The 17,526-nt window shown below is 37.7% G+C and overlaps 1 protein-coding gene across 3 annotated transcripts in view; it reads left to right on the forward strand.

Moving 5' to 3' along the window:
- Window positions 1-15,639, forward strand: part of SLC41A2 (solute carrier family 41 member 2) — a 183,505-nt gene extending 167,866 nt beyond the window's left edge. For all 3 annotated transcript variants that reach the window (XM_037845913.1, XM_037845914.1, XM_037845912.1), the window contains exon 11: window positions 12,375-15,639. In XM_037845913.1, the coding sequence (XP_037701841.1) occupies window positions 12,375-12,560 (186 nt within the window). In that variant the 3' untranslated portion in view covers window positions 12,561-15,639. The remainder of the gene's footprint in view (window positions 1-12,374) is intronic.
- Window positions 15,640-17,526: the final 1,887 nt, after the last annotated feature.

Below are 17,526 nucleotides of genomic sequence, written 5' to 3' on the forward strand. Positions count from 1 at the left end.
CACATGGCCTCTCCTTCTGGCTTCTCCTCCTGCTCAGTCATCTGTGATGTGTCTAGATTTCCTCTCCTTATCAGGACTTCAGCCACATGGATGAAGGCCCACCCTGATGCAATTTGGCCTCATCTAAATGGGATCTTCGAAGATCCTATTCACAATTGAGTCCACATCTTAACTAGTAACAACACCTTCAAAGGCCCTATTTACAAATGGGTTCACACCCATAAGAAAGTGGATTAAGACTTGAACATGTCCAGCTGCTTACATTTTTTTAAATGAAGCACAAACATACAGGAGTATATAGAGAAAAATATAACTGTGTATTCACCACCCAGCTTTATCAAACCTTAACAAGTTATCTGTTCCAAGTATTTCAAAATGACAAAGAGGCATCATAGATACGACTGACCTTCCTGGTCTTATTTCCCTCACTAATAGTCATCACCATGCTAAATTGGCATGTGTTGTTGCCATGCATGTTTTTATACTATTGCTATAGATTCATATATCTATGAATAACATTATATTATTTTTCATATTTATAAATTTTATTTTTACCATCTACTTTACATTGTCTTCTGTCTTTTTCATTCAACTTTATGCTCTTGAGACACACTCATATTGATTCATGTAGCTCTGGTTCATTATTTTAGTTGTCATATAGTGTTCAGTTGTATGACCTAAAAGTTTATTTAGCCATTTTTCTGTGAATAGACATCTTAGGTTTTTCCAGTTTTCTGCCTTGACAACAGTGGTGCAGTGAATTCTTATGCATGTGTCTCGTCGTATATCCTAGGAGAGTTTCTCTGCAGAGCTTCCTTAAGTACACGAAGGTATTGGTCCCCTCAGTCCTTGGGGTGCCAGGTGGGCCTGGGGTCAGTAGATCCCCTAAGCCCATCTCCTTTAGCCATGAGCAGCTGTATCCTTTTACCTCAGTGTTGCATTAAAAAACAATCATTGTTTCTATGTGGAATTGCTGAATTAAGGGGATGTATGTTTCAAATTTTTAGAATTGCTAATTTGCTCTTCCCAAGCAATTGTGCCAATTTACACTCCTGTTACCAGTGTGGAAGGTTCTTGTTTAACCAAAACAGCACACTGTAGTGATAGTTAAGAACTTAGACTTTGGGGTGGGTGACTTATACACTAAATAGGCCTTAGTTTCCTCTTATGTCACAAAGGGCTAAGAATAATTCATAACATAGAGATGTTTTGAGAGTTAACTGAATTCATACATTTCAAGTTCTTAGAACACTGCATAGCCCTACCATATGTCATTTAAAAATGTTTGTTGTTAAACTTTGATTTTTGCCAGACAGATATGAAATGGAGTTTAACATGGTTTTAATTTGCATTCCCTTATTATCATTGAGGTTAAGCTCTTTTCATATATTTGTTGGCCATTAAGTTTCCTTTTCTATTCTACTGGATTGTTTCTTTTTCCTATCAACTGTAGGAATTCTATACATATTCTCTCTATATATTTTGAATACTAATTATTTGCCAGTTATATGCACTCCAGAATTCTTTTCCAAGCTTGGGGCGTGAATTTTAACTTTATTTATAGTATTTGTTGAACCACAGAAACCTTAATTTTAATGTAGTTTAGTTTAACAGTCAGTTCCTTAATTTATTATGTATTTTGTATCTTGTTTATTAAATCCTTCCCAACATCAAAGTCATAAAGACATTCTCTTACATTTCCTCCTAAAAGTTTTCAAGTATTGCTTTTTTTTTTTTTTTTTTTTTTTTTTTTTTTTTTTTAATCATCATTTTATTGAGATATATTCACATACCACGCAGTCATATAAAACAAATTGTACTTTCGATTGTTTACAGTACCATTACATAGTTGTACATTCATCACCTAAATCAATCCCTGACACCTTCATTAGCACACACACAAAAATAACAAGAATAATAATTAGAGTGAAAAAGAGCAATTGAAGTAAAAAAGAACACTAGGTACCTTTGTCTGTTTGTTTGCTTCCCCTACTTTTCTACACATCGATCCATAAACTAGACAAAGTGGAGTTTGGTCCTTATGGCATTCCCAATCCCACTGTCACCCCTCATAAGCTACATTTTTATACAACTGTCTTCGAGATTCATGGGTTCTGGGTTGTAGTTTAATAGTTTCAGGTATCCACCACCAGCTACCCCAATTCTTTAGAACCTAAAAAAGGTTGTCTAAAGTGTGCGTAAGAGTGCCCACCAGAGTGATCTCTCGGCTCGTTTTGGAATCTCTCTGCCACTGAAGCTTATTTCATTTCCTTTCACATCCCCCTTTTGGTCAAGAAGATGTTCTCCATCCCACGATGCCGGGTCTACATTCCTCCCCGGGAGTCATATTCCACGTTGCCAGGGAGATTCACTTCCCTGGGTGTCTGATCCCACGTAGGGGGGAGGGCAGTGATTTCACCTTTCAAGTTGGCTTAGCCAGAGAGAGAGGGCCACATCTGAGCAACAAAGAGGCATTCAGGAGGAGACTCTTAGGCACAAATACAGGGAGGCCTAGCCTCTCCTTTGCAGCAACCGTCTTCCCAAGGGTGAAACCCATGGTAGAGGGCTCAACCCACCAAACCACCAGTCCCCCATGTCCGTGGTCACGTCAGCAACCATGGAGGTGGGACAGGCGAACACCCCCGCATTCTCCACAGGCTCCTCAAGGGGGCACCACATCGTTTTTTTTTTTGTTTTTTTTTTTTCCTTGTTTGTCTTTTTTCTTTTTTTTTTTTTTTAACTTTCCCTTCTTTTTTCAAATCAACTGTATGAAAAAAAAAGTTAAAAAGAAAACAAACATACAATAAAAGAATATTTCAAAGAGACCATAGCAAGGGAGTAAGAAAAAGACAACTAACCTAAGATAACTGCTTAACTTCCAACATGTTCCTACTTTACCCCAAGAAAGTTACATACTATAGCAACATTTCAGTGAACTTGTTCCTACTACATCCATCAGAAATTAACAGACCATAGTCATTTCTGGGCATCCCCAGAACGTTAAATAGCTTATCTGTTCTTCTTGGATTATTGTTCCCCCTTCCTTAATTGCTCTCTACTGCTAGATCCCCTACATTCTACATTATAAACCATTTGTTTTACATTTTTCAAAGTTCACATTAGTGGTAGCATATAATATTTCTCTTTTTGTGCCTGGCTTATTTCGCTCAGCATTATGTCTTCAAGGTTCATCCATGTTGTCATATGTTTCACCAGATCGTTCCTTCTTACTGCCGCGTAGTATTCCATCGTGTGTATATACCACATTTTATTTATCCACTCATCTGTTGATGGACATTTGGGTTGTTTCCATCTCTTGGCAATTGTGAATAATGCTGCTATGAACATTGGCGTGCAGATATCTGTTCGTGTCACTGCTTTCCGATCTTCCGGGTATATCCCGAGAAGTGCAATCGCTGGATCGAATGGTAGCTCTATCTCTAGTTTTCTAAGGAACTGCCAGACTGACTTCCAGAGTGGTTGAACCATTATACAGTCCCACCAACAATGAATAAGAGTTCCAATTTCTCCACATCCCCTCCAGCATTTGTAGTTTCCTGTTTGTTTAATGGCAGCCATTCTAACCGGTGTTAGATGGTATCTCATTGTGGTCTTAATTTGCATCTCTCTAATAGCTAGTGAAGCTGAACATTTTTTCATGTGTTTCTTGGCCATTTGTATTTCCTCTTCAGAGAACTGTCTTTTCATATCTTTTGCCCATTTTATAATTGGGCTGTCTGTACTATTGTCATTGAGTTGTAGGATTTCTTTGTATATGCAAGATATCAGTCTTTTGTCAGATACATGGTTTCCAAAAATTTTTTCCCATTGAGTTGGCTGCCTCTTTACCTTTTTGAGAAATTCCTTTGAGGTGCAGAAACTTCTAAGCTTGAGGAGTTCCCATTTATCTATTTTCTCTTTTGTTGCTTGTGCTTTGGGTGTAAAGTCTAGGAAGTGGCCTCCTAATACAAGGTCTTGAAGATGTTTTCCTACATTATCTTCTAGGAGTTTAATGGTACTTTCTTTTATATTGAGATCTTTGGTCCATTTTGAGTTAATTTTTGTGTAGGGGGTGAGGTAGGGGTCCTCTTTCATTCTTTTGGATATGGATATCCAACTCTCCCAGCCCCATTTGTTGAAAAGACCATTATGGCTCAGTTCGGTGACTTTGGGGGCCTTATCAAAGATCAGTCGGCCATAGATCTGAGGGTCTATCTCTGAATTCTCAATTCGATTCCATTGATCTATATGTCTATCTTTGTGCCAGTACCATGCTGTTTTGGCAACTGTGGCTTTATAATAAGCTTCAAAGTCAGGGAGTGTAAGTCCTCCCACTTCGTTTTTCTTTTTTAAAGTGTCTTTAGCAATTCGAGGCATCTTCCCTTTCCAAATAAATTTGATAACTAGCTTTTCCAAGTCTGCAAAGTAGGTTGTTGGAATTTTGATTGGGATTGCATTGAATCTGTAGATGAGTTTGGGTAGAATTGACATCTTAATGACATTTAGCCTTCCTATCCATGAACATGGAATATTTTTCCATCTTTTAAGGTCCCCTTCTATTTCTTTTAGTAGAGTTATGTAGTTTTCTTTGTATAGGTCTTTTACATCTTTGGTTAAGTTTATTCCTAGGTACTTGATTTTTTTAGTTGCTATTGAAAATGGTATCTTTTTCTTGAGTGTCTCTTCAGTTTGTTCATTTCTAGCATATAGAAACATTACTGACTTATGTGCATTAATCTTGTATCCCGCTACTTTGCTAAATTTGTTTATTAGCTCTAGTAGGTGTATCGTTGATTTCTCAGGGTTTTCTAGATATAAGATCATATCATCTGCAAACAATGACAGTTTTACTTCTTCTTTTCCAATTTGGATGCCTTTTATTTCTTTGTCTTGCCGGATTGCCCTGGCTAGCACTTCCAGCACAATGTTGAATAACAGTGGTGACAGCGGGCATCCTTGTCTTGTTCCTGATCTTAGAGGGAAGGCTTTCAGTCTCTCACCATTGAGTACTATGCTGGCTGTGGGTTTTTCATATATGCTCTTTATCATGTTGAGGAAGTTTCCTTCAATTCCTACCTTTTGAAGTGTTTTTATCAAAAAGGGATGTTGGATTTTGTCAAATGCTTTTTCAGCATCTATTGAGATGATCAATTGATTTTTCCCTTTCGAGTTTTTAATGTGTTGTAATACATTGATTGTTTTTCTTATGTTGAACCATCCTTGCATGCCTGGAATGAACCCCACTTGGTCATGGTGTATGATTTTTTTAATGTGTCTTTGGATTCGATTTGCAAGTATTTTGTTGAGGATTTTTGCATCTATATTCATTAGGGAGATTGGCCGGTAGTTTTCCTTTTTTGTAGCATCTTTGCCTGGTTTTGGTATTAGATTGATGTTAGCTTCATAAAATGAATTAGGTAGTGTTCCATTTTTTTCAATGTTTTGAAAGAGTTTGAGTAAGATTGGTGTCAGTTCTTTCTGGAAAGTTTGGTAGAATTCCCCTGTGAAGCCATCTGGCCCTGGGCATTTATTTGTGGGAAGATTTTTGATGACTGATTGGATCTCTTTGCTTGTGATGGGTTGGTTGAGGTCTTCTATTTCTTCTCTGGTCAGTCTAGGTTGTTCATATGTTTCCAGGAAATTGTCCATTTCTTCTACATTATCCAGTTTGTTGCCATACAGTTGTTCATAATATCCTCTTATAATTTTTTAATTTCTTCAGGATCTGCAGTTATGTCACCTTTTTCATTCATTATTTTGTTTATATGGGTCTTCTCTCTTTTTGATTTTGTCAGTCTAGCTAGGGGCTTGTCAATCTTGTTGATCTTCTCAAAGAACCAACTTTTGGTGATATTTATCCTTTCTATTGTTTTTTTGTTCTCTATGTCATTTATTTCTGCTTAATCCTTGTTATTTCTTTTCTTCTACTTGGTTTAGGATTGGTTTGCTGTTCATTTTCTAGCTTCTTCAGTTGATCCATTAGTTCTTTGATTTTGGCTCTTTCTTCCTTTTTAATATATGCGTTTAGTGCTATAAATTTCCCCCTTAGCACTGCTTTTGCTGCATCCCATAGGTTTTGGTATGTTGTGTTCTCATTTTCATTCGTTTCTATATATTTAGCAATTTCTCTTGCTATTTCTTCTTTAACCCACTGATTGTTTAGGAGTGTGTTGTTTAACCTCCAGGTATTTGTGAATTTTCTAAGTCTCTGATGGTTATTGACTTCTAATTGTATTCCATTGTGGTCAGAGAATGTGCTTTGAATAATTTCAATCTTTTTAAATTTATTGAGGCTTGTTTTATGTCCCAGCATATGATCTATTCTGGAGAAAGTTCCGTGAGCACTAGAAAAGTATGTGTATCCTGGTGATTTGGGATGTAATGTCCTGTAGATGTCTGTTAAATCTAATTCATTTATCAGATTGTTTAGGTTTTCAGTTTCCTTATTGGTCTTCTGTCTGGTTGATCTATCTATAGGAGAGAGTGATGTGTTGAAGTCTCCCACAATTATTGTGGAAACATCAATTGCTTCCTTTAGTTTTGCCAAAGTTTCTCTCATGTATTTTGTGGCACCTTGATTGGGTGCATAGACATTTACGATTGTTATTTCTTCTTGCTGAATTGCCCCTTTTATTAGTATGTAGTGGCCTTCTTTGTCTCTCAAAACATCCCTGCATTTGAAGTCTATTTTATCTGAGATTAATATTGCTACACCTGCTTTCTTTTGGCTGTAGCTTGCATGAAATATTTTTTCCATCCTTTCACTTTCAGTTTCTTTGTGTCCCTGTGTCTAAGATGAGTCTCTTGTATGCAACATATTGATGGTTCATTTTTTTTGATCCATTCTGCGAATCTATATCTTTTAATTGGGGAGTTTAATCCATTTACATTCAACGTTAAAACCGTGAAGGCATTTCTTGAATCGGCCATCTTATCCTTTGGATTATGTTTGCCATATTTTTCCCTCTCTCTATTAATATCCTTTATTGTACCCATACCGAATCTCTTTAGTACTGAACCTTTCTCCAAGTCTCTCTGTCCTGTCTTTGTTTGTCTGTCTGTAGGGCTCCCTTTAGTATCTCCAGTAGGGCAGGTCTCTTGTTAGCAAATTCTCTCAGCATTTCTTTGTCTGTGAAAAATTTAAGCTCTCCCTCAAATTTGAAGGAGAGCTTTGCTGGATAAAGTATTCTTGGCTGGAAATTCCTCTCACTCAGAATTTTAAATATATCGTGCCACTGCCTTCTTGCCTCCATGGTGGCTGCTGAGTAGTCACTACTTAGTCTTATGCTGTTTCCTTTGTATGTGGTGAATTGCTTTTCTCTTGCTGCTTTCAGAACTTGCTCCTTCTCTTCTATGTTTGACAGTGTGATCAGTATATGTCTCGGAGTGGGTTTTTTTGGATTTATTCTATTTGGAGTTCGCTGAGCATTTATGATTTGTGTATTTATGTTGTTTAGAAGATTTGGGAAGTTTTCCCCAACAATTTCTTTGAATACTCTTCCTAGACCTTTACCCTTTTCTTCCCCTTCTGGGACACCAATGAGTCTTATATTCGGACGTTTCATATTATCTATCATATCCCTGAGGTCCATTTCGAGTTTTTCAATTTTTTTCCCCATTCTTTCTTTTATGTTTTCATTTTCCATTCTGTCATCTTCCAGGTCACTGATTCGTTGTTCAACTTCCTCTAGTCTTGTACTATGAGTGTCCAGAATCTTTTTAATTTGGTCAACAGTTTCTTTAATTTCCATAAGATCATCCATTTTTTTATTTAGTCTTGCAATGTCTTCTTTATGCTCTTCTAGGGTCTTCTTGATTTCCTTCATATCCCGTACTAGGGTCTCATTGTTCATCTTTAGTTCTTTGAGTAGCTGCTCTAGGTGTGTCTCTTCTGGTCTTTTGATTTGGGTGCTTGGGCTTGGGTTATCCATATCGTCTGGTTTTTTCATATGCTTTATAATTTTCTGTTGTTTTTGGCTTCGTGGCATTTGCTGACCTTGATAGGGTTCTTTTAGGGTTTGTAGACCAGTTGAAGTCCTTATCTCTAATTTATCAGATCTACAGCTTCGTGGAGTACACTTTCTCTAACTAACCAGCAGGTGGCGTCCACGAGCCACCTGTTCTCCACAAGCCAGATCTCCCCTGCTTAGCCTTTTTGGTGAGTGGGGGAGTGAGTCTTGTGGGGCCCAATTGGTGTCCCAAGCTTGCGTGTGTAGTTGGTGTTGCCTGCCCTGTATGTGGGGCGTGTTTCTGGGCAGTCGGGGAGGGGGGGTGGCCCTAACAATCAAATCTCCCTGATGATCCTAGAGTTTTAAAGCTACTGCAATAGTCTAATCCTTCAGTTCAGTCCTGCCACAGTTTGTCTCTGCCACTGACCCACAAGTCTTTGGTATTGGCGTATGGCTCCTGAGACTTGCAAGTGGGCCCCTCTTCCAGGCTGTGCACCCCGGGTCCTCTGTTGAGGGATGACTGTGCTATGTCGCAGGTGAGTGCCGTCCCCCCAGGGCAGTTCTGGGCTGCTGGGCTGTGTTGGGAGGCTCCCAGTCTGCTCAAATGATGGCTGAATGGGGCTCTGTTAATTCACACTGCTCCCCCTTCCCAGCTCTGGGACATTCAGCTGAGGTTTCAGGGAAGGCTAATGTCCACGCCCAGTTTTGTGGTGTGTGCCTGTTATTTGAAGCACTTCCGTCACACTGGGTTGTCTGGGGCAGCTCTGGGCTATGGGGCTGGCGATGGGCAGGAGTGTTTCCTGTCCACCAGGATGGTGGCTGTGAGCGGACACCCCCCTTTTCTTGGGAAGTTGTGTTGTTTAGTGAATTTTCTCAGCCACTGGATTATTGCCTTTTGTCTCAGAGCTCTCTTAGTTCTGCTCTTGACTTGATGTGCCCAAATTTCAATTCTTTGAAGCTTTCTGTATTGAGCTTCTTAGAGTAATTGTTTTAGAAAAAGCAAAAAGGATTTAAAAAAAAAAAAAAAAAAAAAAAAAAAAAAAAAAAAAAAAAAAGGCCCTCCACAGAGATATAATGGGTTATTGAAATGCTAATAGACAAAGCAACCAGGGCCATTAAGGAAAAGTGCCCAGGGCAGAGAGATCAGCCTTGCTTCGGGATTTGCATATGCGCCTCAAGGCCTGATCTCCGCCCTTCCCCTTTCTGTGTTCACCAGAACTCCAAAAATCCTCTGCTTTTATTTTGGAGTTTTTCGTGTTGTTTTTTTTCTATGCCTGTCTCCTCTCTGCTGGGCTGGCTGCTCTCAGAGTCTCTGGTGTCTGGCCTCAGTCTATCTATGGTTGGAGTTTGAATCAGTAGAATGAGTTTCCGTTAAGAGCAGCCACTGCAATTCTCCCTTCTCCTTCCTGGAGCTGACAGCCCCTCCTCCCCCGGGACTGAGCCTGGCAGGGAGGGGCGCGGGTCCCCTGGCCGCAAAAACTTACAGATTTCGCTGATCTCAGCAGTTCCACGTTTTCATGAGTGTTGTATGAAGTATGCCCAAAGACAGATTGCTCTGTGGTGTCCAGTCCACGCAGTTCCTGGCTTTTTACCTACTTTCCTGGAGGAGTAACTAAAACATACAGCTCACCAGTCTGCCATCTTGCCCCGCCTCTCAAGTATTGCTTTTTATACTTTACCTGGAATTTATTTTGGGTGTGAGGTAAGGGTGCCACTTTATTTTTTTCTATATGAGCAACCATTTGTCCCCTAAGTAGGGGTTGGCAGCCCTTTTTCTGTAAAGAGCCAGATAGTAAATATCTTAGGTTTTGTTGGCCTATGATATCTGTCATAACTAGATAATCTTTGCCATCGTAGGGCCAAAGCAGGTTATTTAACCACTCTAATTCAATTTCTCTAAAGAAACATTAGGGATAATAACATAAGAATGTTTGGAGGATTGAATAATAGACTAAATAGACAATAAGTAAACAAATGGGTGTGGTTGTGTTCTAATTTATTTACAAAAACAAGTAGCAGGTCATATTTGGTCCACAGGCTGTAACTTGCCAACTCCTGCTCTAGCCCAGTCTTCTGTTCAATGCAGATGTTTTATAGGGAATCAGTAAATTACGTTTATCTATTTATTTTTATATTTATAATTTATTTTATTTATATATCCTGCCACTCAGAAAACTTAGCTACTCTTATTCTCTTTAAAATTATTATTTCTTTCTGTCTACAATTCTCATTCATTCAGCAATAAATCTTATTTATTGTACCTCCATATATTCCAGTAATATAGTTTACCATGTAACTAGTTCCCTTTATAGACAACACAAATTGTTTTGAAAAAGTTATGTCTTAGGCTAAAGACCTAAAGCTCTACCTTCTGAAGCAATTTATTATAAGCCTAGTGTCTCCTGACATAATCTTTCAAATCTTGGAGTAGAGTGATCATATGCATCTTAAATTTGCATCTCCTATACCTCCCTGCTCAGGACAAACAGTTCTTGTTCTCTCAGCAGTCTCCTGTATGACATTTCTCCAACTGCTTCTCATTTATTCCATCATGCAGATATTAAGTGCTTACCTCTTAGAGCTGGTCCCTTTGCTAAGCACTGAAGGCACAGGGTGAACAAGTTCCCTGAAAATGGGCATTGAAACCAGAACACAGTGCCTAGAGGCAGCCCGACCCACTCGGGCTCCAGTGGGATAACTCTCTCTCTCTCTCGGTTTGTACACTATGACTTTATTGATGTAACCTGAGATCATGCTACCTTTTTACCTTCCCTTCATCCGCCCTAAACTGAGGATTTCTTATTAATTATCTCAGAGTAAGTATCACACATATTTACGCCCTTTCTTGTTTATTTGTTTCTCAAAAAAGGAAATTTAAGCTCAGAGTGCCCAAAGTCACACAGCAAATAGCAGAACTGAGAATCAAATCCAGATCTTATAAGCTCCAAGTCCAGGATACTTTCTAATATTTCATGCTTCCTCCACACCCAAAACTGATTGTTCTGATCAAACTTTATTTGATTCCAAAACAAACAGTCTTTGCCAGTGAAACACTAAGGAAGAATCACCTGCGTGTAGAAGAAACTAGGGCATAAGAACCTCTCTTCGGAAAGATTCCAAGAGACAGCTAAAGTTTCTTCTTTGGAAATAGGTATATGTCTTTCTATGTTTGAACAATCCACTTCCCTTCCTGGTAAAGTTGCCGAGCTAAAAAAACTCTGCACTCAGCAGCATGGGACCCGGGGCGGGCACTCACTTCCACAGCCTACTCGCTAGAATGGCAAAAAGTTAACAGATTCTTGGCATAGACTCCAGGCCCAGGCGAAGTTTCCTCCTGCACATACCAAGTATTCCGAATATCCAGTAAGCTGCAGATAGCAATTAACAATGATAATGTTAAAATCTGCTAGTAGCATATATTTATTGAAAGCTTATTGTGTGCCAAGCCCTGAATTATCTGGTCTACTATTTAATCCTTACCACATTCTCATGAGGTAGATAACATTATTATCTCTAATGTTCATTCGGAGAAATTGAGTCAGAGAAGTTAAGTAACCTGCCTAAACTCACACAACTAGTAGGTGATAAGAGAATTTCTCTTAACTACTCTGCTGTACTTGCCAGCCTGTCCATAATCAGTGAACATTAACTTCTCCAATCCCAAGTTCTTTGAATACTTCCGGGATTTGAACATTAAAGAATCCCCCTACTCTAAATAGATCAAAGGAAAAAAAATGATCTGATTCAAATATTCAAAACATCATGGAGGTCTTCATATCCCCAATATCCTAGAAAATCCTTAGATATATCACTTTAGTATTTGAAAAGCCCTTTAAAAAATTTCGACTCTATTTACCTATGTCTAGATCTATATCTGATTATACAATTCACTCCTCAGTGCACTTACTTTCTGGTTATTATTCTTACCATTGCACTGAAATTTACCTTGACAAACCACCAATGTCCTCATAATTAGTAAAGGAATGGCCAGTTTTCCATCTTTATTTCATTTGATATGCCTGCCATGGGAGACTGTTAAATAATTCCTTATTTTACTTTTTATTTCCTTCTTCATATGTCTTCTGCCTTCTTCACAGGTTGTCACAAAGAAAAAATTTGAAACTTGATAGCGGTTTGAAAACTGTACAATACCATTACCATGTAAGGGTTGTTGTGGTTTGGGGGAGGTTAGATAAAAATGAGAAGCTATATGTGAAAAGGTGAAGATTTTTAAGAACTGTGAAATGTCATGTTATTGTTCCTTATGTAAAGAAAATATTCCTGTCAATTAAATATTAAATATTTCTTCTTTTCCAGCATGGTTCTTGACTTAGACCTCAGAAATTAGCGGTTGGTGCTTGTGGCCATGTTTCACAGGCCAGGAATGTCCAGGCAACGGGAGTAATTTCTGGCATTCCCTTCCAGGTGTTCACCTTGCTGTGGATTGCTGACTGGATGGTCCATCACTTCTGGAGGAAAGGAAAGGATCCGGATAGTTTCTCCATCCCCTATCTGACAGCACTGGGTGATCTGCTTGGGACAGCTTTGCTAGCCTTAAGTTTTCATTTTCTTTGGCTTATTGGAGATCGAGATGGAGATGTTGGAGACTAACGAATCCTGCAAAGTGCTCTCAAATAATCAAGAAGGAAAACATCAGACAACCACTTACGGCTCTTTTTCAAAAATCTCATATCAGTAGTTTGATTTTTTTGCCAGGGCTAACTTTCATTTGGCCCTGATTCAATTAAATGGCCTTAACTTTTTTAAAGGAATTTGTGTTGAAACCAGAATGAAGAATATTTGTGCTACTTTTCATAAAATAAATGATAGTTTGACATTGATGAAGATACAAGCTTGTGCTCTGAAATTAAATAGGAAGGAATATAGGATGTTTATAATGGATAGTTTTGAAACCACTATACATGGCAGAATGTACTTTATTATTGTTTAACTAGTAATGCAAGTTAGAGGAAAGAGCTCTAGTTTAGCCTTTGTGTCTCACAGATGTCTTGTACTGCAAAGCATACAATTAAATGAAACAGGCCCGGCCAAGCTTTTAATGGTTGTAACTGTGTCCACCCTCCAAGCTAGCTGAGGATGAATTTACCACTTATTCCCAAACTGACCTAAAAAATGTTCTGCTGAGCATAAGATAAACTCACTTTTACCTGAATCTACTAATTACCCTGCACCAATGCTAATTTAATGTCAACTCTTTCAAGTTCTTGACAGCCTTTCCCTTAAATATAAAATGGCCCCAAGAGATTGTTCATGAAAGATCATGGGTCATTTTTGATCACTGATTTGTTGATTTCTTGGAAGAACAGTGATCTTTTTCAGAAAACTTATTAATAGTCAAAAACAGAATGTAACCTGTGCTGCATCTGCAAGGACAAGAGGGTATGAGAAATCGTTATGTGTGCGCATGTGTGTGTGTGTGAATGTGAGAGAGAGGGTAAGGGGGGACAAGGGACGCTTTTGTTGGAGAACTAAATCTTAAATTGTTGATAGCAAAGATCAGAGTGTTATCAAACTATCAGCATTATAGGATTATTCTTAAACATGTTTCATTTATAGACTTTTGTCATTTGGGCCCCAAATTTTGTTATTGCCCAGAATTTAGTATTTGTTACATACATTATAATTAATAGTTTGTTCTTATCTTTAAAAAACTGTTCCATTTACTATAGTCAAGATTTTAGTAACATTTAGAATGAGCAAGTGATTCATTTCCTCTTTCAAAGAAGTCTATTAAAACTCTTAGCTTACCCATTTGAAAAAAAAAATTTGGTGGGTTACTTCAATTATTGATCAGGCCTACAAATGTCATCTATTTGCATAAATGTATTTCTATATAGGACCCTGTCATATACACTACTACATTTCTCAAATATTTTTTCTAAAACTCGATATTCTAATACTTGATCAACTCCTTATTTGTTCAATAAGGAAGCATTTTTATATGCTATCTAGATCATGAAAAAAATGCAATGGAATTACTCATGACCATCAGGTATTTAATAATTTAACTATAAGGCAAGAAAAATTCGAATTAACTTTCATTATCATGGTTTGAGTTGTGAGTTAGTGTTGGCATTATATAAATTGTTGAGTTGTTTATAAATATGTTGGGGGAAGTGTTCCTATTAAGCCCTTTAAAGTAAGGGACTGTGGTTTAGAGTTATATATTTTTGCTGATTTTTAAACTTTAATTATTCCATTCTCCTGTCTTATAATGAAACTTCTAAGGCAGAGAACAGAACTAATTATAGAATTTCTCCTTTGGAGAGTTACAGTGTCACATAGTGAACATTCTTATAAAAGAAAATAAGTTTAAGTTGATGAATATTTAACTGCAAAGTTTTTTATTTTAAAAAAAATCAATGAAAATTTTCTTTTATTTATGTAAAGCATTTGTAAATTATGTGTTTACATCTAGGCTGTATGATTCATAACAATTTGAATTTTCTAATGATTTCTTTTTGATTTTTTAATGCCCCAAAAATGCACAGCAAGCCACATTTTTAAAAACTTTAGTGCATTACATATTTCACAGCACATTTAAAGACACTACATTATTTAGTACTCACAACAGTACCTGTAAAATAGGTAGCTATTGTTATCTCTATTGTACAGAAGAGGAGACTGAAACTCAGAAGAGTTACATTTTTAAGGTGGCACAACTACAAAGTAATCAAATTGTGACTAGAGTCTCTAAGCTCCACGCCTTCTTTCTCCCAGGCCAGTATTCTTTCTATGATATGTGTCTGACCTCTCCAGGAGACCAAGGGTACCTAACTAATTAACTGAGAGGAAGCCAACTGGAGAAAAAGAACTTGCTAAAGTAAAATAGAGTATTGCTACATCTTAGATATCAGATGGGAAATCTCCATTTAGTATCTCTTAATGGTGACTACGGCCAATTCTAAATTATTCATGTTCATAAGACCAAGGAAAACAGAGAAAAATGAAACTTTAGCATAAAGAGCAATGCCTTACTTCACAGTACTTTTAACTGCCACCACCCTTTCCAAATCTAGCCATTTGCTATAGATGCTAATAAATCAGGTGACTGATTTGAGTTCACTCCTTTCCTTTATGCAACAAAATGTCTAAAATGCAAGTAATAGGAAAGAAAAAAAAAAGAACATGGGAAAAATCAGTTACTGGTTTTTAAGTATGAAAGGGATATATATTCCTTTAAAAAATGATTACTGGTCGTTTGAAAACCTTCACATAAGAATGCAACCATTAAGATGGCTTTTATTTATCCATGAAAATAATTTATTATCAGTCTTATATAAAGGAAACTCACAGTATTTCTTTTTATACAACATAAAAACTCCTGCTTTCCAGACTTATTCCTTTCACTAATTTATCAGACACTGTTTTTACACAGACAAACTGTTTTAAAACTTTTTTCCATTCTTGCCCACTAAACATTTTTCCCTTTCAAAAACAAAATTTCTTAGAACCTGATAAAATGGGAATATATGTTAATGTATCTGGGAGACCTCAAAATTCATTGTCAAAGACTATCAATGGTGTAGTCAAATGAAGTACATTTTTTAAGGTCTTTCAGTAACTGGACTTCCTGCCTATGTATCTATTGTGTGGTAAGCCCATTTTTAATGGGCTTCTGTCATCTTTGAATTGTTGTAAACCTAAGAATAAAATTTAGGAAATATTTGTCCAGCCTTCTTGTGCTTACCCCATAAAGTAGGTGAACATTGAACCCATGCGGAACTAACGCAGAAGAGAATCTGGGGTGATCTATGTATATACGTTGTATTTATGAAGTATAATAAATTGGGCTTTGACTACACCTAAACCTCCAATCATCTGATTTTACCACTTTTTGACTAAGTACACTCATCATTTTTCCACTGACCTTATTACCTAGCTTAGATTCCTTGGTCCATCAGTCTATACATCCTCAGCTGCCTCCTTCCTACTTACTTGACAGAAGCCCAGCTTTGGTTGAATACAGCTCTGCCTATTCATTGCCTGCACCTGAACAGCTAGATATGGCTCATGAAAACCACATGACTGTTCTGACATCTTTAAATTAACATTATACTGTTAACCTCAGCTGCCTAGCAGTCCTACCTTATTTCTCTAATCATTTTGTTCACCCTCTGGGAGATCTGGCCTCTGTCCCCACCACTCCACTAAAAGTATACCTGTCAAGATCACCAGCAATCTCCAAGTTGCCAGATACAGTGATCAATTCCAAATAAGAATTATCATCTTATTCAGTCTAAAAGCATTTGGCAGTCTCCTTCCTCCATGAAACACTTTTTTTTAAATTGTTTTATTCAGAAGTATTCACATACCATACAATCATCCATGGTGTACAATCAGCTGTTCACAGTACCATCTTATAGTTGTGCATGCATCACCCCAATCTATTTTTGAACATTTTCCTTACACCAGAAAGAAAAAGAATAAGAAATAAAAATAAAAAAAGAACACCCAAATCATCTCCCCATTCCACCCTATTTTTCATTTAGTTTTTGTTCCCATTTTTCTACTCATCCTTCCATACACTGGATAAAGGGAGTGCAATCCACAGGGTTTTCACAATCACACTGTCACCCCTTGTAAGCTACATTGTTATACAATCGTCTTCAAGAGTCAAGGCTACTGGGTTGGAGTTTGGTAGTTTCAGGTATTTACTTCTAGCTATTCCAATATATTAAAACCTAAGAAGTGTTATCTATATAGTGCGTAAGAATGTCCACCAGAGTGACCTCTCAATTCCATTTGAAATCTCTCAGCCACTGAAGCTTTATTTTGTTTCATTTCGCATCCCTCCTTTGGTCAAGAAGATGTTCTCAATCCCATGATGCTGGGTCCAGATTCATCCCCGGGAGTTATATCCTGCGTTGCCAGCGAGATTTACACCCCTGGGAGTCAGATCCCACGTATGGGGGAGGGCAGCGAGATCACCCGCCAGGGTGGCTTAGTTAGAGAGAGAGCGAGCCACATCTGAGCAACAAAGAGGCACTCGGGGAGACTCTTAGGCACAATTATAAGCAGGGTTAGCCTCTCATTGCAGCAATAAGCTTCATAGGGGCCAGCCCCAAGACAGAGGGCTCAGCACATCAAGCCATCAGTCCCCAGTGTTTGTGAGAACATCAGCAACAATTCAGGTAAGTCCAGCATCTCTGCATTCTCCCCTAGCTCTTCAGTGGGGCCCCAAATACATATTTTTATACTCCACCCAAATTACTTTAGGATGTGTTGCTATTTCATTCTAATCTATACAGACCTACCATAGCTCACTTCCTATTCAAAGTTCCATGTAATTATGTTTGAACAAACTGACTGTAGAAGTTATAAATATTGTTTAGAAAATATAGATCCTGCACCAAATAAACATCTCTTCCCTTGGTCTCACATGGAAGTTGAAGTTTGAACAGTCAGTTTCAACCTTTACCCTTTGGCCCAATTTGCTCTAGTCTTAAACAGATCTGCTTTATTCATATCTCTAATTGAAGTCTGGACTCTATTTCAGCTTTTTTTTCAACAGTTGCTGTATGTGTCAATACTGATATTCATATCTGCCGAGCTC

The sequence above is a fragment of the Choloepus didactylus genome, chromosome 8 (assembly GCF_015220235.1).
Source record: "Choloepus didactylus isolate mChoDid1 chromosome 8, mChoDid1.pri, whole genome shotgun sequence".
In the NCBI taxonomy this organism is placed as follows: domain Eukaryota; kingdom Metazoa; phylum Chordata; class Mammalia; order Pilosa; family Megalonychidae; genus Choloepus; species Choloepus didactylus.